The sequence below is a fragment of the Esox lucius genome, chromosome 17 (assembly GCF_011004845.1).
Source record: "Esox lucius isolate fEsoLuc1 chromosome 17, fEsoLuc1.pri, whole genome shotgun sequence".
Taxonomy (NCBI): domain Eukaryota; kingdom Metazoa; phylum Chordata; class Actinopteri; order Esociformes; family Esocidae; genus Esox; species Esox lucius.
This window is the reverse complement of record NC_047585.1, coordinates 20,457,550-20,479,165: the sequence shown is the minus strand read 5'-3', so window position 1 is coordinate 20,479,165 and position 21,616 is coordinate 20,457,550. Positions and strand designations below refer to the sequence as shown.

Here is a 21,616-nt window from a genome sequence, read left to right as displayed (position 1 = left end):
GACAAAAAATACATTGTCTGAAGTTAGAGTACTCTACAGAAAATACATGTAACCCTTTACTGAAAATGTTATAAAAACCCAGCATGTCCCTTAAATGTTTTGAACCAAACCCAGACACACAATACCAGCTAATATTTCAAGGCTTATCAAAGCCCATTTTAAACATGCCTGTCTTTATTATATAACTGAATTTGCTAGGCTATGACAATATATTAAATAAGTTCAAACAATCAAACAATATTTTATCACCACCCTGCCAGCCCAGAGGCTTATCGGTTAATTAGAGGAAAACCACCTGAGTGGCCTTCAATGATCTCACGTGACGAACTCCCCTCTGCAACACTCTGTCATCGGGGAGAGAACAAGACCTTGGTGTCCCCATTCACTTTCTCCTGTCATGACATTGGAGGACAAAGATTTTTATCTGCACTCATTTAAAGAACCGAGCCCAAAGGACCACACCGGTTTATAACACACAAATCAACCATACTTTATTTTGAAATATGATTAGACCAATTACTTCTCCCTCTCTTCTCCACCAATTACATTAAATATTTGGAAAGTAACGAGGTAGTAAGGTGCACATCAATGTCACACATTTACACCAATTTAATAATAATACCAAGACATGGACACTGAAGATAATTTTTAATATATTTTTTTTAATTTTAACATCATAGTTTAACTTTATTTATCCCTTCATTCTTTTAAAATGATTACTTCTGAATGTACACATACTGCAAACTGTCAAAAATATACAAACAAATGCAGGCTTGTGCTATAGTCTGATAAAATGTCTAAAAAACAGTGGCACTGGGAGAGAGGAAGAACAGAGAAGATGTGGAAACCCTAAAGACATGCACAGCATCTGGGTGGGTGGCACCAGTAACTGGGACTGTTCTGCCTGCCTCCATGGGCAGTGGAAAAGTACATACCAGTCAGACAGATGGCTGAGGAAAACACCAGTCTCATATCAAATTAAATAAAAATACGCTCATTAATGGAACTGTTAGGCACATCAGTTTTTTTGTGGTTTTACAGTTTCTGTAAAATTCAGATAAATGTACAATGCTTAACCAAACGACCAAAAAAAAAAGACGACCCAAGAAAAACGAACTGAAGAAAAAAATTTAAAGAACAAAAGAAAAGGTTAAAACGTCCGCTTTTAAAAGTTGATAGGTTTAGGAAACATTGCCCAGTAGGAAAGCAGAAATGTCATATCATTAATAAGTTACGCTCGTCCAGGTCTGGGTGTGTAGAATAGAGCCAAGTGTTCAGAGGGGATCCGTGGTGCCTTGGACAGGGAAGGCTGACTGTGAATCATCAGATGCTCAGGTCTTTGGGGCTCTCTTTGTAGCCCTTCCGCTTGGGCTCGGGGGGGGCTTTGTAAGGACGACTGGCATCAGACTTGAGTGTGCTGTAGTACTCCTTCAACCTGGGTGCAGCTGCCCCCTCCTCTTCCTCCTCTCCTTCATCTTCTGGTTCTCCTAAGCTCCTGACAAGTGCAATGTCTCGGCCCAGGCTCCGGGCTCTATAACGGGTGTCTGGGGACTGCTCCCGGGGCACGTAGCGCAGCTCTCTGTCCATGTTCTCAGATGAGTGGCCTCTCAGCAGAGAGCTGTACATCTTGTAGGCGCTGTCAGACTCTGGGGTGCGGACTCGGGGAAGGGTCTCTCCTCTCTGGCTACGGGCGGCTGCATATAACAGGCCATCTCCTCTGTAGCCAGGTTCCTGGTTGGAGGCCCTCATCAGGAGACTGTCCTCCCCATACCGGCGCACCTCTCGGGGCTCCCTCAGCAGAGTGGCTTCCCTGTTGAGCCGGTCCAGGCCTGGGGGCTCCGGTAGGACGCTGTCCTCCAGGAAGGAGTTTGACACGGGGGCAAGAGGCTTCCTCAGCGTCTCTGGAGCCATTTCCCTGTAAGCCCTCTCCGCCACACGACCCCTCTGTCTGTCTGGGGATGGCAGCCTGTAGGGGTCAGAGGACTGAGTGCGGTGGTAGTGAGTGGGGGAGCGGTGCCCGTAGGGTGACTGATGGCGTTGAGGGGACCTGTGAGGGGAGCGGTGGGTTGACCTATATGGGGAGCGGTTGGTGGACCGGTAAGGGGAGCGGTTGGTGGACCGGTAAGGGGAGCGGTTGGTGGACCGGTAAGGGGAGCGGTGGGTGGACCGGTAAGGGGAGCGGTGGGTGTTGTGGTGCCTGGCAGGAGAGCGTCCACGCCTCCCTCGGTTCCCGTGTCTGGTGTCCAGTGTGTTATCCGCGCTGCGGGCCCGGCCTCGGGCCTTTTCCGGGGAGCGGTGTCTCCGGTGGTGGTGACCGCTGCGGTGTTGGTGGTGAGTGCCGTGGCTGTCCCCGCCAGACCTCTTGCTCCTGTCGCCTTTCTGGTTGGACTGCTTGGACTCCCCCCGGTGCCTGCTCTTTTCGGGGGAGCGGTTTCGGTGTTTGGAATGGTGGTGGCCCTTCTTGTCCTTGCTCCGGGATGGTTTGTGAGGGTCTGGTGCGTTGGTGTCCGATGGTGCATGGTCGTGGGGCGGGGCGCTCACTTCCGAAGCGTTTTGTACCCCTGCGGCTGGACTGACAGGGTTGACGCCGGGGTCTGGAATAGAACACGACACACAACACGGTGTGGTGGATGAAACACTTTGCAATCACAGACTCCTGGACTTCACCCTAGACTAGATGGCCTTACAGTGACCAACAACCAGGACAATAACATTATCGGTAACTAAGCCATATCTAATGTTGTTGTCAGCAAACAAACACTAGCATCTATATAGAGACTGTTCATTTGGATGCACAGCCACAGCTGATGATGATAAGTTATTAGTATCGCTACAGAATGTTATGAGCCAAAAGCAGCAATGTACTGGAGCACTGGTGGAACAGCCAAAAGCCTGGAGATGTTCCCCACAACAAACCTGTCCCCCGACAAGAGCCCAGGGGTGGAGTCTGGCTTGGAGGAGCTGAGGGGGGCTCAGACGACGGTTGGACCAGTGGTTGGCTACGATGCGGTGCACGGCATGGTGTTGATGCGGATTTGGATTGGCAAATTCATGCTCACTCATGCTCCATGGATTCTGATGTGAGTTCTATAGTCAGTGCAACTAACAAAACCAAGATGACTTTTTTTCAGCTGAGAAATGATGCAAAATGTATGAGCATGGTTGGCTTCTGGAAGGACATTGGGAATAAATGACCGCCATTCTATTAGCTTTTACTTGACTAATCAGCTCACCAGATCAGCGAATAAACCCTGTGGATGTCAGTCCAAGTGTCACAAGACAGCTTCTGCAAGTTGTAACAGTAGTAACTCTACTTGCCTCTTGTTTTCTACATTCACCTTAAATGCAACTGTTACTAAGGGACATACTACAGATACTAACTAGATGCTAGAAGAGAAGAAGTGGTTAAGGAGGGATGTACTGGTTGGTTGTTTGAATAAAACAGGATCCTTGGCATGTCAGCAGTGGACACACTGTGCCCATAGTTTGAATGCAACAGGTGGGATGTATGAATCCATTTTATACATGACAACAGCGGCGGCAGTATTGGCAATGCATTCTGGGTGAATGGATTCTTACGCATGGAGCAGAGCACGGGGTGAATTGATAGCGAAGCACACAGCGAGACGGAGAGACCGGGGAGAGAGAAAGACCGGAAGACAGAGAGACCGGAGGAGACTGAGGACAACTACGAACCATGGTTTGATTTTGGTAGGAACTAGGATCTCCCAGCTTGTCATTAGAGGATCTCATACATGCGGTGAGATGGGGAGCAACCATCGCTGAGGGAAGGAAGAGCCCAGTGAAAGAAGGGAAAGGTAGATAAAAGAGAAAAAGACAAGAGTTTAGATCCTAAAAAAACAGTAGGCAGAAGAAACAATCATTATTGTCTGTGTTTATTTTTTAAATGGAAAAGGTGTTTATTTGACCATTTAAACCGTTCAGAGAGAGAGACATACCAGGAAATACCCCCACCCTTGAGTGAAAAACAATCAGTTCCAGAAAGTCCAGGAACCCAGAGCACACACTCAGAGAGACTCAACAAACAGCTCATATAGAGGCACCAGCGGAGACCCCAATCCCATAGACACAGCCAGATGCATACACAACAACACCATAGGACATTGTAACAAACAAAATGGCAAGGGGGTGGAAACTAAAATGACAGAAAATGGTAAAAAATACATACAACCTCACAGAGATGTCATATAGGTGCAGGAAAGGCATAGCATATTCTTAACGCAACAAATCACACAAACAATACGGGCAATTTTTTCCCAATTTAAGAATGCATTAATATTAATTGTGACCATCAATCAACAGATTAATACAATTAAAATGAAATATTCCATAAATATTATGGAAAATGGGCAAAAATAAAAAAATACATTTGGTTTTACACCGACAACTTCATGCAGGCCTTCTAGATTAATATGTGGGTTGATTTATAGCTCTGTAGCCTACACAAACAAAAATACTTGTAAAAATGTTGTTTTTGGTTACAAAAATGTCTATAGAAGTGGAGCAGAATGGAGTGGAATTTTCAGGAATGAGTGGAGACCCCAAAATTACAGTTTTCCATTGACAGTTACAGTAGGTGAGAATAAATCCATGGATTTGTGAATATGTCAAACTATTGTGAAATTCCCATTGAAATGGTAGAATATTATAATGGTCTCATTTCAAGACAGTCTTGACTGATGTCCTAGACTCAGTAGCTTACATTCACCTTCAATAAATATTATAAATATGTTCATTACGCCATATCAAAGCTCAGAGATGCAATCCAACAAGAGAGCATTTCCCAGTTTAGGAAAGAATGCAACAAATCAAGTGACCGTTTTTCATAATTACTTTTAACCCTCAAAATATCATTCAGCAAGGACTCTGAGAATCAATAAACATAGCACATAAAGAAACACAAATCCTTTCGAATTTTCCATGTAGTTATCCATGTGAGCCTCTTTTTCGAAGGAGGTTTATATAGTCCCAGAATGCCCAGCTCCCCTAGCCACACCCCGCTCAGTGACACACAACAGCAGGTTAAAAGGTGACAGCAGTTGACCCACACCAGAAGGGAGTGAGCACCCAGAGAAAGCCCCATCCAGTAGAGAGGCAGGCAGGGGAAGACCCAGAGCCCAGGACAGAAGACGCATCCTCTCACCCCCCCCCCATGATGAGTGTGTGTGTGCACTCAGGGGGTGAAGACGGGGGAAAAGGGAATGTTTTCGTAGATTGACCCACCATATTCAGGCACCGATCCGTCCCCCCTCTTTAGCACTAGGTTGGCGTGGCGTCCGCCGTTTTTGATGAGTTCGATGGCACGGGCATGCGTCATGCCTTTGGTGCTCTCACCATTTATCTCCAGGATCTCGTCTCCTACCTGTGGAGGCAGAGGGAGACGGCAATTGAGACAGCCATGGGCGCAGAGTTAAGGACAGAGGAGAGCGATCAGAGTGTATGAGGGAAGTTAGCAGGAGGAGACCGAGGACAGGGACGAGAGTTAGGTTCCAGTTAGAATGTGAAGAAAGACTGCGCTCATCTGTGAAGGCAACATTTCCACAAATCCACACTGTTGTAAGAGGGAAGGAAACCGTGTCAAAGAACAGTAGGTTTGCCTCACATAGGCGGAGAGATGGAAAGAGAGAGGGGGAGCGGTTCTATTTTTTGTTATCTGTCAGTGTTGTCTCTGTCGAGGGAATTCCACGGGTACAGAAATGGGTCTCATACTGACACCTCTCTACGCCTCAGAGAACCTGGGCCTATTAATATCTCAGCTAACAAGGCCTGCTCAGAACAGCCCTCAAAACAGCCTTAAACACAGTCTTCAGAACAGCACCCAGAACAGCCCTCAGCTTCCACTTGCTGTATCGACACACTGCCATCAGACTTAAAAAAATAAAATAATTTTAACTCTATAACAATGGACCTACAGCAAATAGTTAATAGCTCTCTGCAATCAGGCATTTTTCCAACGTCTCTAAAAACAGCTGCCATTAAGCCCATTAAAAAAAAGAACACTGGATGCATCTATAATGAACAACTATAGACCTGGATCAAATCTCCCTTTTATAGCCAAAATCATTGAGAAGGTTGTCTTCAATCAACTCAGCAATTTTGTGACCTCAAGCGGTCTCTTAGACAAATTTCAGTCAGGTTTCCGACCTCACCACAGTACTGAAACGTCCCTGATGAAAGTTTTAAATGATATACGGCTGAATACTGATTCTGATAAAATAACAGTTCTGGTTCTATTAGATCTCAATGCAGCATTTGACAATTTGAAAATTGGGTAGGACTCCCTGGGACAGTCCTTGATTGGTTCAGATCTTATCTAGATTGCCGGAGTTACTTTGTCACCATTGGTAATCATGAATCTGATAGGGTGGCTATGACATGCAGAGTTCTACAGGGATCTGTTCTCGGACCGTTTCTGTTCAATCTCTATATGAACCTCTGGGCCAAATTCTATAAAACAACAACATTAACTACCACAGCTATGCCGATGATACTCAAATATATATGGCTCTCAAACCACATGACAACAGCTCAATAGACTCTCTGTGTCACTGTATAGAGCACATAAATACCTGGATGAACCAAAATTGTTTACAATTAAACCAAGATAAAAGATTATTGTGTTTGGCAACAAAAATACAAGTATTAGTAAAGAGCTGGATTCTCTGGCCCTTAAAACCAGGGATCAAGTGCGTAATCTTGGTGTTCTGATAGACTCAGACCTCACATTTAACAGTCATATCAAAGTGATAACCAAAACAGCCTTCTATCATCTAAAAAATATAGCCAGAATCAAAGGCTTAGTGTCACAAAAATACCAAGAGAAGCTCATCCATGCTTTTATCTCTAGTAGGGTTGACTACTGTAATGGCCTCTTAACTGGACTCCCGAAAAAGACTGTAAAACAGCTGCAGCTCATTCAGAATGCTCCTGCTAGAATGTTAACCAGGACCAAGAGAACAGAGCACATCACTCAGGTTCTTAAATCTTTGAATTGGCTTCCAGTCAGTTACAGAAAAGATTTCAAAGTGGTGCTTTGAAATCCTGAACACTTTTCTGATATGTTTGAAGAATATAAACCGAGCAGGGCTCTTACATCCATGAACTCAGGTCAGCCAGTAGAGCCCAGAGTCCAAACTAAACATGGAGAAGCTGCATTTAGCACTTATGCTGTACACAACTAGAATAAACTACCAGAAGATCTTAGACGAGTCCCAAATGTATCCATTTTTAAATCCAGGTTAAAAACACTTCTCTTTTCAGGTGCCTATGAACGAGCACTTAAACTTAACCACACTGTTTAGCCTTATAGCTTCCTATGTTTTTATCCCATTTTTAATCTTTATGTTTCTTACTGTATTTGACTATTATTATGTTTTCATGTTTTCATTTGTGTATTTGTTTTTATGTTATTGTACTTCAATATATGTTTCTTTGTAAAGCACATTGAATTGCTTTGATGTATAAATGGTGCTATATGAATAAACTTGCTTGCTTGCTCAGAACAGCCCTCAGAATTTACACAAACCGTCCTACGAACATTAAAGTTATTTACATTTTCTCACATAAAAGAAAAATCAATGAACCCCCTTATCTCCCATCACCACACGGAGATGCACTAAAACTCTGTTAGACAATAAATGAATGCATAAATTAAGGTTGACTTGCACATAGGATGATAACACAATTACATAACACACATTATCTACACTTCAACAGGAACATGTCATGGTATCTTTCCGGCAACCACATACAGCATGGATTTCCAAAAGTCCTTTATGGGGTGGGGTGTCATGCATACCTTCATCATGCCGTTGCGTACGGCCGCACCCTCCTCGGCTAGTCTCAGCACGTACAGGTCCATGTTGTACTCACGACCTCCTCGCAGACTGAACCCAAAACCTTTATTGTCCCTCTCCAGGTCCACCGAATAGAAATCGGAATCCTGAGGGGAAGGCAACGTACACGCGCGCGCACGCACCCACACACACACACACACACACACACACACACACACACACACACACACACACACACACACACACACACACACACACACACACACACACGACAAGATCAAACGGGTGAGGGAACCTGACGGCGCATTGAGGAAAGTCACACCTATTTCGGGGTATCTCCCAGAGTGGTGCCGGGTGACATGAATAATAGATGGGTTGGCCCCTACTGGGGCGGTCTGAGGCGTGCAGAAGGGCCACATAGACTACAAGGACACAGCCGTGACACCTTCCCTCCGACACGCCTTCAGGATTTAATCAATACACTGCCAGGTTACAGCATCTCCCGGGGCTCCACCACCCCTCAGAGGGAACAGCATGGATGTCAGGGAGCACGGTGGGACGGTTGGTGCTGGGTGGAGGTCCTTACCTCGGCTGGAGGTTGCGTCGTCGGGGCAGGGGGGGGAGGGCCCTGGGGGGACTTGAACTCGAAAGAGGACTCCTGTTTTGGTTTGGTGTTGTTTCTAGGATGAGAGGGACGAGAAAATATTGGTGAAAAAACACTGGTAATGGACGCGTTCTTCGGGAATGAGGTACGCCGCGTTCCCAGCATCCCTCTCACCTGGGCTCGGGCGCCGCCTGTTGTTGAGGCGTGTGAGTGGTTGTTATGGTGGCAATCTTCTCAGCGTTGGTCAGCAGTGATGCGTTAGACGACTCTGAGGCGAGAGAAAGAGAGAGTGGGGGAGTCACATGCCTGACGACTGAAGGGGTAGGAGACAGAGGCAGACAAAAGAGCAATTAAACCAGGCCTTTGGTAAGCCATTCATAAAACAGGTCATGTATAATTCAGTCAAACATACGGAACCCGGGACCGGAGAGAGAGTGCTACGCTCATGTCATTACAGTGTTCTGACTCAATATGGCGTCACCTGGTGTGATCAATAACCTATGACTGACCGCCAGCCTTAAACAAACACATAATAACCGCATTACTGTCTTCACTTCAAACACACCCCCTCATTTCTCTCTACCAACTCTCCCTGGCCTAATCCTAGCCCTGCTCGGAATTCCACTCACCACTCTACTGGCTGCGCACAATTCCACTCACATATATCCATCACACCCCCACTAGTCCCCTTGGATCCCATTGGCTTAACTCTTCATTCTGCCCACAGCCCCTGAGACAGCGCACTGGCCAATCAGTGTTGAGGCCGTGGCCAGGCCAAGGGGGTTTCATTCTAGCCAGTTGGGTAGTTGTGTATGGGGATACCATGGGCTTGATGAGCGCTCTGCCTGTCCACGAGTCCTAACGTCTTAAAATAGACCTCCGTCCTTCCATACTGCTGTCAGCAGGCTCCATCCTCACACATTGCATCCCTCTCTTTCCATCACTCCCTCATTCAGTGCAGTTTGCAGCCTGGTTTTTAGCCCCGCTTGAAAAATTCACGACACAGGATGCAGAATTCACTGAAAAGTCTCACTGGTCGGTCTCTACACACAGAAATATTCCACCATATGAAACCAAGGGAAAAATCTAAATAAAGACTTCACAGGGGAAGCATTTACAACTGCTTGTCTGCCTACCCAGGGGGTTGAGAAAGGCCTCACGCACATCCTCTATCCCTGGGTGGTTTTACACTACATCCCAATGCACAGACAACATGATTTAAGGGAGCTAAGCCACTAAAACAGTTGACATCATGTAAAATGACAGATACAGATACAGATAAAGAGAGAGATTGGTAGAGAAAGGAGGGAGAGAGAATGTTTGACACAAAGAGTAATAGTATGACAAAGAGAGAGACAGTGTGAGACAGTGAGATATAGTGTGAGACAGAGAGACAGTGTGAAACAGAACAACAGTGTGAGAAAAATAAACAGTATGAGACAAAAAAACTGTGAGACAGAGACAGTAGACAGATAGTGTGAGACAGAGAAACAATGTGAGACAGAGAGACAGTGTGAGACAGAGAGACAGTGTGAGACAGAGAGACAGTGTGAGACAGAGAGACAGTGTGAGACAGAGAGACAGTGCTGAGTTTCCTAGCAGTAATGTAGGAATCAGTCTCCTCATTAAATCCCTGTGCCTCGCTAATAGCCCTGCGTTAAACAGTAGGAGACAACTTGGCTCTAGACACATCTATCTACCACACTAATACACAGGGATTCTAATACACCCACACAAAGAAACACAATCAGACAGCTGGTAGAAAATATACATACCACTTCTCTCTGTTTTCTTGGCAGTACAATTGGGTTCGAACCCTAATCATCTATGGCTAAAGACTTCCAATCGGAACCCCCCCAAAATGGCAACCCGATCAAATACGCACCTCCAACGTGACAAAGACTAGCGCCTACACTGGCATTCTCTTTGCATCTCACTCACTTAATGAAACAGCATGCCATGATCATCTGACAGTTCAGTGTAGCGAGAGCTTTTAGCCCCAAAAGATACACACGCACTCTCTCACACACATACGCACATGGTATGACAGCCTCTGACAGCTGAATTGCATGTTTTAGAAGAATGTGAAAGGCACGACTGCAATAGAAAGTTCTTCACATCAAAGAGAAGCAGCTCTGTCAACACTGCAGGGGTGATCAGACTGACAGGAGAAATGTAAAAATACTGTGATGGTGATGTACTTAGATAGACTTTCTTTGAGCAAAATTATACAGTACATTTCAATACAAAGTAGGATTATATAAACTGAAACAGTGCCCTCTAATTATTGTGACAATTAAAAAAGTTTGGATACATGATTCTCAGCTTTTATTGGAGGGTATCTGTGTACGCATATTTGTTTTACTATTTCGAAATGACACTTCTTATGCAACTAATTTATGCATTTCTGTTTTTAAGGCACTGGAAGTTTTGGGACTGATTAATATAATGTCTAAAATAAGAATCAAACACTTACATTTAGTATTTGGTAGTATATTTTTAGCATGCAATAACTTCCTAAAGTCTGACCCCACCAGACACAGTGAATCTTCCCTGGTGATACTCTGCCAGGCCTGTACTGCTGCCATCTTCAGTTGTCTTTTTGCTAAGATGCTTTTCAAAAGTTCAAAGTTCAAAAGGTGTATTTGTCATTTGCAATAACAAGTTATGGCAATGAAATGCTTGGTTTTCCTACTCCCAACAGTGCAGTTAAAAGTTAAAAAGTAACAGTAATTACAATATATAAATAAGAAGATAACACAAACTATCAATAATAACACTATACAAACAACACGCATCAATAATAATAACTACACAACGATACAAGCGTATAACGATTGTCTAGCACATCAAGAACTTTCCACATTTTGGCCTTGAAAGACTCATTAGTTACTATGGCAGTATGTTTGGGGTCATTGTGTTGCTGTACCATGAAGCGACAACCAATTCATTTGGAGGCTTTCAGCTACACTTTAGCAGACATGATGTTTATAGTACACTTCAGTCATCACTGCAGGTATCAGCAATACATCATTCACTTAGTGGGCCAGTTCCAGTGTCAGACAAGGTGGTATGCTGTGGATTTGAGTCACCTTTTTTCCTCCACTTTCTTCTTCTTTCTACTGGTACAGTACATATCATCTTCTAATTGGTCCACAAGAGTGTTTCCCAGAACTCTGCTACAGGTCTTTTTAGGTAGTTTCTTTTTTTGGAAACTAGCCTTCCAGTTTGTAGAACTAACAAGTGGTTTGTAACTTGCAGTGTAGCCTCTCTCTCGTTCTGCTTGTGTTTCTGGGGATGGCCACGGCTGACACATCCCCACCTACCTTCTGGAGAGAGTTGCTTTTTTGCAGCCGCATAATGGCTTCCTTGACTCATTGCTCCTCATGCTGTCAGACACCAATAGCAGACTCCAAATGCAAACGCAAAGCCTAGAATCAAGTCTAGCCATTGACAGTTCTCTTATGATAGCACATATGATGTGATAGAACACACCTAGCCAAGCCATTTGTCAAGCCAATTGTCCCAATACATTGGTGACATGAAAAAGCAGAACTACGCAAAAACATTTTTCTCGATTATGAATGGTAAAACCAATACATGTACAAATTAATACCCTCAAATAAACTTGATAATCTTTACTTTGACTTTAAATTTGTGTAATTAGTTTCAAATTCAAATATGAATTATATATATTTGTTAACTGTCTCAATAATTACAGAGGGCACTATAATACACTATAAATATTCCTGTGACACAGTTTGATCATAGCTGTTGCCATCATTCGTAGGTCTTATGTCTAGCTCCGCCCAACCCTGTCCAGGGAGAACCCCAGAACCAACCAATCAGCTCGCCATGCAGTCATTATTACAAACAGACACCCTGTCCGAACACAGAAGCTACACAGTACAAGAACATTAGGCATTTGAGACAGGTGGGGTTGTCCTACCATCTCCAGGAATGATCCTAAGCGTGACGGTGTTCCCAGCCTCCTTGATCAGGTTGACGATGTCCGAGTGGGACTTGTTGGTGATGGAGCAGCCGTTGACAGCCAGGATCCGATCCCCAACCTTCAGCTTCCCACAGCGGTCCGCAGGGCTCCCCTCAATGATACGCCCTATTTTGTGGGGCATGGCCACACATGCATTTCCAGCTTTTTTGTTTGTTTGTGAGATTGCGAGAGAGTGTGTGATATGACATTGTTGGTGTTGGGTGGTACAGTATTTGAAGAGAGAAGAGAAAGAAAAAGGGGCACAGGAGGAAGTGGAGGTAAAGAGAGAAAAAGACGTAAGGTTAAGGGTTAATAATTCACTAAAGCCACCAAGCCAAATGCCACGAGAACCCAGAAAATGTGCCTGCGCCGAAAGGAAAGTGTTGGTCAGGTGAAAGAACGTTGAAGAGAAAAGTCCTTTAAATACTGAGTACTTCATTCAAATAAATTAAGACTATATACAAAATAGTCACTGTCTGGCTGACAAGATGTCTGTTAGCCTGTACCAGCGCTATTCCGCTTGAAGAACGACTTATTCTGATGGGATGAGTGGATGTAGCCTAGATTACAATCATAACATCACCGCCAACTTCGCCACTAGTACCCTCGGGCCCTCCCCTACCCAAAATCCCACCCGCTCAATAACCTGTGAAATATAGCACATAGTATTCCTTTCCAACTCTAGTCCCTTTCATTTATTTAACAACTGTGCAAAGACTAATTGTGTCTGTCTCTAGAATTGCTGTCAGTCACTCTAGTCTGGAGCAGATCTGTGTCTACTGTCTAGAAGCTTTGATGGTTTCAGAGCCAGAGCCTTTTTTGTGTGTAATTAGCTACAGAATGGGGGCATGGATGAAATGTAATTTTTCAACACTTGATCAACAACCAAAGAGCAGCTCTTTGATATGCCTGGATGATAAACAAAAAGGTAAAACTTGCCAGCGTTTTCTATTTCTGAACAGCAGACGAAGCTGTGCTTTGCTACATCATTTGAAACCCAGATAGCGGAGTTAAGCAGTGTATGCTTTATCAGGACCCCTGTGCCCCAGAGAAGAGGTCAGTGGCTAGGGAAGGATAGTAGAATCTTCATGTAGTCCACAGCAAAGAGACCAGGGAAGACAACAGGGCATGCAAAGGGACAAACTGAGCAGGAGGACAGTGGGAGAGGATCTATCTAAAAACGATCCCACTTACAATATTGCAATATTCATCGTCGTTATTAACAAATGATTAAAACCGCTGCAATCAGCTCTGAGGCATTTGAGAACATCATAATTATACAGGCTATTACGCAACATGCTCTTACTAGTGATCAATTATGAAAGATAGCATACATATTACAGTTCGTTGTCTCTGCTTGACAGTATGAAACAAAAAGGAAGAATGAGGATGAAAGCTGTTTCCTGAGTATGTGCCAGCGAAAAGGGCTATTAAGAAGTTAACTTAGGGACAGTACCCATTTATCAAACAGTGATCTGTTAGTGATATGTTTCTACTTTACATAGCATAACTGGTCACTTTATTAGGTACACGCATCTAGGATCGGGTAAGACCCCTTTTGCCTCCACCTTCTTCAATGTTCGATGTGTGGTGTGTTCAGAGATGCCCTTCTGCACACCCCCGCTGTAAAGCGTAGTTATTTGAGTATTTGTGACCTTTCCATCAGTCTGTACAAGTCTAACCCTTCACCCCGGATTCTCCCCTCATTAACAAGGCGTTTTCAGCCACGGAACTGCTGGTAACTGGATATTTCTTTTAACTCACCATTTTCGGTGAACTTTAGCGACTGTAAAGCATGAAAATCCTACAAGGTCAGTTGTTTGAGCTACTGGATCCACCATGTCATACCATGGTCAAAGTCGTTCAGATTACACATCTACCCCATCCTAACGTTTGATCGAACAACAACTAAACGTCTTGACCAAGCCTTGTGTACTTAGTTGCATCCACAAGATCAGCTGTTTGTCAATTTGGGTTGACGCGCAGTTGTACCTAATAAAGTGGCCGGTGAGTTTTTTTGTGAGTGCGTGAGTGAGTGCCAACACTAAGTCCTGTGAGGTGAAGAGAAAAAACGTGGTCTTACCAAAGGTGGTGCCAGACTCAGGTCGGGAGACGGAGGAGACTATGACGAACCCGAAGCCCTCGTTCTCCCCGCGCCGGATCTCCACATCGTAGGGCTGCAGGGCCGTGTTGACCACGGCACTCCCAGAGCCCCCGCCACCCCCGCTCCCGATGCCGCTGGTGGAGCCGCTGCCGGAGCCGCTGCCGGAGCTGACCGTGTTAAGGGAGTTCTGGCTGCCCTGGGGGGTCCGCTTCTCCTCGGTCAGGGAGGGGGCGCGAGTGCTGCTGTGATGGGATGAGGCCGGGGATGGGGGCACATCGCTCTCCCCTTTAGACCCTGAGGAAGAAGGGAAGAAGTTAAAAGAAACAAATGATACACCTGAGAGTCATGGATCATCAAGGTGACACATCACAGCTATATATCCTCGTGACTGGAAATGTAGGGGATGGTGGATAACAGATCACATCACTGTGCTTATTCTAACAACTGCACTCAGTATGTGGAAAGAGCAGTTATGTCTAAGCTACTTTACAACTATTGAACTACTTCACTAGCAGACACAGACTTCGGTGACATTTTGTAGATAAAATCTTCTACCACCAAGCCACCGAGGTATGAATGGATCTTGTCAGCCAGCCAGACAACATTGCATTGTGGGTTTTGTAGTTGACTTGAGTTTCATTCGATTTCTTAAAAGTTTCACATGATGCTTTCCAACTTAGAAAAACTACACAGAATTATTTTTAAATCATACATTGTTGCCATACAGCTGCATTAGTTCAAATCGTGTATGGTAGGAGAGTGGGTGGATTAAACCCCCAGTCTGTTAGACTGACAAGAAGTGAAACATTACCAACATTTGACACAGCCACTTCAAAGCAGCCGCACACATCAACACGGACACGGTTGCTCCCATTTAGCCACGGAGCCTGGCGTAATGATTACACTGATAGGAGACAGTGGGTCCACAGGGAGCAGGCCGCTCTAACTGCCATGCTTTCATCTAGTTTCCCTACACATCTAAAGAGATGGCTTCTGGATTACATCACCACAGAAGGTTCCTGTCCTTTTTCCTGGGATTAAGGCAGCACTCCATATCCCTGGCCGTGGGCGTCGCCTCTTTGACGGACCATCATGCCCTCGGTCTGGGCGCTCTAATCAGCGACTGGCATGTGGTGGGACCCTGGACCCTCTCCATCACTTTCATGGACCTTTATTCATCCTACTAAAGGGCAGAGCCAAGCCGGGCAATTTGACCACCTCTGACAATCGATTCCCCACACAACCGCGGACTGTTAAAGACAAGTGCGGTCACGGTCCAAAAATCAGCCCTGTCCTCTGGCCCTTCGCCACTCGGATGAAGACCCGAGGAGCCCGGAGCAAGGCATGCCTCTGTCGTTATTGAGCAGACGGATGCAGTACACTGCAGATTATTGAATCCTCCCCTACATAGGTCCCTGTCTTCATTAAGCATTGTGAGGAGGAGCCAATTATTGGCAGAATTACTGGAAGACAAATTACATTTTCTTATAATATAATATGCCAACGATGTAACCGCATATTGCTCTCCATCTGTTGTTGCCGAACGACAAGGTCACACGTACACATAGCTGTTATATATGAGTGTATTTATTGCAAGGCACTCTGGATAAGAGTACCTGTCTAACTGAAACATATCTAATCCCTCTGGATAAGAGTACCTGTCTAACTGAAACATATCTAATCCCTCTGGATAAGAGTACCTGTCTAACTGAAACATATCTAATCCCTCTGGATAAGAGTACCTGTCTAACTGAAATATCTACTCTCTCTGGATAAGAGTACCTTTCTAACTGAAACAGATCTACTCTCTCTGGATAAGGGTACCTGTCCAACTAAAACATCTACTCTCTCTGGATAAGAGTACCTGTCTAACTGAAACATATCTACTCTCTCTGGATAAGAGTACCTGTCTAACTGAAACATATCTAATCCCTCTGGATAAGAGTAACTGTCTAACTGAAATATCTACTCTCTCTGGATAAGAGTACCTGTCTAACTTAAACATATCTACTCTCTCTGGATAAGAGTACCTGTCCAACTAAAACATCTACTCAATCTGGATAAGAGTACCTTTCTAACTTAAACATATCTACTCTCTCTGGATAAAAGTACCTGTCTAACTGAAATATCTACTCTCTCTGGATAAGAGTACCTGTCTAACTGAAACATCTACTCTCTCTGGATGAGAGTACCTTTCTAACTGAAACATATCTACTCTCTCTGGATAAGGGTACCTGTCCAACTAAAACATCTACTCTCTCTGGATAAGAGTACCTGTCTAACTGAAACATATCTACTCTCTCTGGATAAGAGTACCTGTCTAACTGAAACATATCTACTCTCTCTGGATAAGAGTACCTGTCTAACTGAAATATCTACTCTCTCTGGATAAGAGTGCCTGTCTAACTGAAACATATCTACTCTCTCTGGATAAGAGTACCTGTCTAACTGAAACATATCTACTCTCTCTGGATAAGAGTACCTGTCTAACTGAAACATATCTACTCTCTCTGGATAAGAGTACCTGTCTAACTGAAACATATCTACTCTCTCTGGATAAGAGTACCTGTCTAACTGAAACATATCTACTCTCTCTGGATAAGAGTACCTGTCTAACTGAAATATCTACTCTCTCTGGATAAGAGTGCCGGTCAAACTGAAGCATGTCTAGCGAGATGCTGCGTTCCCTCACCTCCAAAGCTGGTCTTGCGTCGTACCGTCAGGTTGACATGGCCCTGCTTGGCGGCCTGCTGCATCAGCTGCACCACCAGCTGGTGAGACTTCCCCACCACTGCCGTGCCGTCCACACAGATGAGCTCATCCCCCGAACGCAGGCGTCCGTCCTCATCCGCTGAACCATACTTTACTATGTGCCCTATGTAGATCTGGGGAGTGGAGGAGAGGGGAGGATAAAGGGGAGATGGGAAAAAGGAGGCACAGGGAGAAAGGGAATTAGTGGAGGAGGGGAGTAAAATTAAGAGACATAATAAACAGATAAGAGATAATAAACAGATAAGAGAGGGATGACAGGTGATGGTGACGGCAACTCAACAGCATATTAAGAGAACAGCATAATAACATTTGTTCAAGAACATGCCCCTCACCGTAGGTAAATTCAACACTTTGGAGCAGCACTTACATACAGTGGCTCACATTAACCCTGGTCCAGCTATACATCTGGCTAGTACGTATTTCTTCTATTTCTCCACTCGGCTGCACATCACAGTCCAAATCTCTTGTGTGCCATTATCTCCCTTCTTCAAAAGCTGTACGGGCCAGCTCACAAGAACAAACAACTTGGCCTCTTTAAAAGCTAAAAAAAATTGCCATATTTGGAGTGATATTCTCCCTGATTGAGGCCCCAGCAACGAGATAAAAGAACAAGTGAAGCTACAGAATGGGGGAGACGAGACCTCCAACAAGCACAAACTGCTGCTGCAATCCATTGAGCTTGTTTCAAGAGCTATTTACTAACATCACCTAGACTGTAAAAACAAGAAACCAGGCAAGCCTAGTTCAGCCGTTCAGCAATAAAAAGTACTGCCCTCTTGAATTTCGAACCAGGGTCGCCCACGTGAAAGGCTGTGTCGCTAACCACTACACTACAGAGCTCTACGTTCTAGGGGTGTCAGTATAGCCTCGTGTCTATCCTGAAAAAAAACTATTTTGCCACTGGCCGTTTTAACAGCTAATTGGCAAATAGTGAATGATATTGATGCAGTTAAACTGACTAACGTTTCTTACTAAGTTCACCTCCACCACAAATAGCGTCTATGAACTGTTAGCTTTTGCAACTGGCTGTTTGAACAGCGTATTAGCCAGTAATAGGCTTTACCAGTATCTACTAAATTACTGGAATAGTCATAGGAATTGAGCAACTGCTAGCGAGTCTGCCAAAGCTATTTCATTTCATGGCATAAGAACGTATTTTTTTCTTTCATACTTTTTTCTTTCATTCGTGAATGACATTGATACAATAACTATCAATAAAGGCGACGATAACTTACTTTTTCATGAAGTGAAATGACAAGAGAACCGTGGAAATAAAATAAATAAATGTTGTTGTCCACAATAGATTCTTCCATGTCAGAGGCCCTGTCTTTAACCACAATGCCACAGCATTACGCATTTCACCAGTCGCTAAACACTATTGAGCATTGTGATAAAATGACTAACGTTTCATATTAAGTTTACTTCCACCACAAAAAGCATCTAGGAACTGTTAGCTTTTGCCACTGGCCGTTTTAACAGCTTATTAGGCAGTAATAGACTTACTGGTATCTACTAACTTCCTAGGAATAATCATAGAATTGAGCAATTGCTAGCGAGACTGAAGATGAATGTTTCCATGCCAGAAACAGTCTCAAATGTGTTTGTCTATCCTGACCCAAAACCCAGATGCGTACTTTGAAAATCCACCAGAAAGTCACAAAATAACCGTAAAATGTCTTATTTCAGTCTTACTATAATGTAGTCACTGGAGGTTTTATCCAGCGAAGTTTCGTCTATAAGGAATAATTCATAACGCGTACTTCACTTCGCCTGCGAGGAGATACGAACTTGGGACCTATAGTTCGCATATCCGCTTCTCTAACCACTATGCTATTTAACAAGGTGTACAGAGACAGTCAGTCAGTAAGAGACATTGGCTCTTCTTGGCTGGCTCTGCTTATGTGGTCCGGCAAAAATGACACTAAACAACACTAAATATATAACAATAGTATCACACATATTTTTTATAAAAGTCTCATAGTTAGCGTGTGAGCCATGATGAATAACCAGAAAGACTTGGAGTCAGGTAAAAGGCGTGTTGTACTGAATTATCTCTCGGGTGTACGGGTGAAGTCGGTGCTGTGTGGTGGTATTCAACAACTCACCGGTTCTCCAGCCTCGTTCCCTCCCAGGATCCGGAACCCGTACCCCGTGTCCTTCCTCCACAGGAAGATGTCCTGCTCTTGGGAATCAGGTACTGCAACCGGACAACCAATCATCAGCACGGAAAACAACGTCCTGAAATGTTACATTCAAACCCACACAGTGTATCCCCTTCGTCTGCTCCTCAGACTGGAGGAGTGGTAGGGAAGGAGCTGATGACATCACTGTCTTAATAAGCATGACAGCACACCCGTGGTTCTTTAGAAACCAGGCCTGAGGTGCATGATTGGATGTTGTTACTGTAACCTTCGAAAAGCGCCATTAAAAGTAAGGGGGGGGGTGCTATGAAAATCCCCTATGTACTCACTCTATCACACTTCATGAGAATCTATTTGAATGCTATCCTTTCAGAAGTCTCTGAAGAGAAATTCCTTATATCAACCAGGGCTGGTAGGTGATGAGAACCAGAAGACTCAAGGGCCCCGGCGAGGCCCTGGGCAGCTTATCAGATCAATACAGCAGCTTAACTTCTAAACAACCGACTAGGAAAAGATCCACAGTAAACAAAGATTAGTTAACATGCCCAGTGCCACGCTCCGACTGACCCCGGTGAACAGATTAACTTCAGATCATAAAGGGACGTGCGGGGAGGGAGCCATCCAAAGGGCCGCTGACAGAATATCCACCACAGGCAGTCTTCCCAGTGTGTCTAATCTGCTGTGCTCAGGTTCGGGAAGCGCTCACATGGTGGTCGCCAAATGGTGCCTTCACAGCCACCGCTTTCCCAGGTTCAGACCTCAGAATCAATCAGGCAAATGCTTCATCACAACGGTAACGATGCACAGAGATACCTGCCCACTCGCTACCCTCTCCCGTCTCTCTCTCTCTCCCTGTCTCACTCTCCCTTTATCTCTCTCTCTCCTTTCCCCTCTCCAGTAGTAACTAACAAACAGGCCCAGTCGGATTGAAGACCAGCCAAGCCCTATTTCCTCAGGACATATACGTCACAGGGCTGAATGAAGCCCAGTTGACTACACAATCTCTTTTCCTTGACATTGTTCCTTTAGCATTCTCCTGTCCGAAGCAGTCCACAGGCAGCACCATACCTAGCCCCTCTTCCCGTAAGGCCTCTGAATAATAAAAGACCTTGATGAAAGCAAAGAGCAGCCCAGAAATGATTAGGCGTTGACCCCTACGGACCCGGAAAGCCTCTGCTCTTCTGAGGGCGCCCGACAGAGCTTGACAGATATTCCTGTTAATTGGAGAGGCTAGCACCAGTCATGCTCACCGGACTACTGGGGAAGTATGAGAGCCACTGTCATCCACCACCACCAATTATAAACAGCCTTGTAGGAGCAGTGCACTGGTGAACACACTCTGATCCAGAACACTTCCTGATTATAACACAAATAGACAAAGTTCAGGAGATCAGGAGAGTGATTAGTGCGGACTGTGGTTAGTGCTGAAAACTTCTCTACCCAACTGTCAAAGTTCAAAACAGTCCCCACGCCTATCTCAACAAGTGAACACGTACTACCAGTCAAAACACCAAAGACCAAAGGATCCATCTAGAGAATTTGTTTGGGGAAGTGTGGATGTTGAGTTTAGAGGTTCAAGTTAGTTCCACTCATGCATATTATCCCTGGTCCCCAGCAGCACCAACATGTCAGGACAGACAGCCGCCCCAAACCAACACCCGTGCATCCTCGCCCAAAAATAAATACTTACGCCTACTTTCATACATGCTCCTCGACTGGGCCCAGATCTTGAAGGGGTCTGGTTTCCTCTGGATGGTCCCGTCTGCCAGCGGGTCCTGCTGGAGGGGCAGGCCAGGCAGGGGCTGGGATGGGGGTGGCGGGGCGGCGCTCTCGCTAAAAGGGGGGGCGAGGGACTGGTGCAGAGGTGAGTCCGTGGTGTGGGTACTCCGGTGGCTGGATACGCTGTGGACAGAACTGTTCTGACTGTCCTTCCTCGCTAACTGCTGCATGAGAACAATGGAAAAGGAGGGAGGAAGGATGATGAAGGAGGCAAAGAATTACATGAAAATATAGAGATGGGAGGAGAGGGAAAGAAGGAGTGGGATGGAGGTATAGATGAAGTAAAATCAGTAACTACATATGACGCTAGCAGGTCAATACACATTATTTAATCAAGGCCAGTGATGTCAACAAGAAACTGACTAACAATACCCAAGGTAAAACCAGGCAGCTTTGTTAATGTCGTTT

The 21,616-nt window shown here is 44.9% G+C and overlaps 1 protein-coding gene across 7 annotated transcripts in view; it reads right to left on the bottom strand.

The window, feature by feature from the left end:
• Window positions 1-542: 542 nt before the first annotated feature.
• The window catches only part of magi1b (membrane associated guanylate kinase, WW and PDZ domain containing 1b), a 130,238-nt gene continuing 109,164 nt past the window's right edge, over window positions 543-21,616 (bottom strand). For 2 of the 7 annotated variants that reach the window (XM_010881722.5, XM_010881725.5), the window contains exons 14-23: window positions 21,120-21,372; window positions 19,394-19,485; window positions 17,209-17,401; window positions 14,496-14,810; window positions 12,371-12,574; window positions 8,596-8,689; window positions 8,404-8,497; window positions 7,820-7,963; window positions 5,245-5,383; window positions 544-2,594 (exon numbers count right to left, since the gene is read on the bottom strand). In XM_010881722.5, the coding sequence (XP_010880024.4) occupies window positions 1,324-2,594; window positions 5,245-5,383; window positions 7,820-7,963; window positions 8,404-8,497; window positions 8,596-8,689; window positions 12,371-12,574; window positions 14,496-14,810; window positions 17,209-17,401; window positions 19,394-19,485; window positions 21,120-21,372 (2,799 nt within the window). In that variant the 3' untranslated portion in view covers window positions 544-1,323. Of the gene's footprint in view, window positions 2,595-3,696; window positions 3,783-5,244; window positions 5,384-7,819; window positions 7,964-8,403; window positions 8,498-8,595; window positions 8,690-12,370; window positions 12,575-14,495; window positions 14,811-17,208; window positions 17,402-19,393; window positions 19,486-21,119; window positions 21,373-21,616 lie in introns of all 7 variants that reach the window. The other 5 variants (XM_010881727.4, XM_029113703.2, XM_010881723.5 and 2 more) reach the window with 5 other exon arrangements.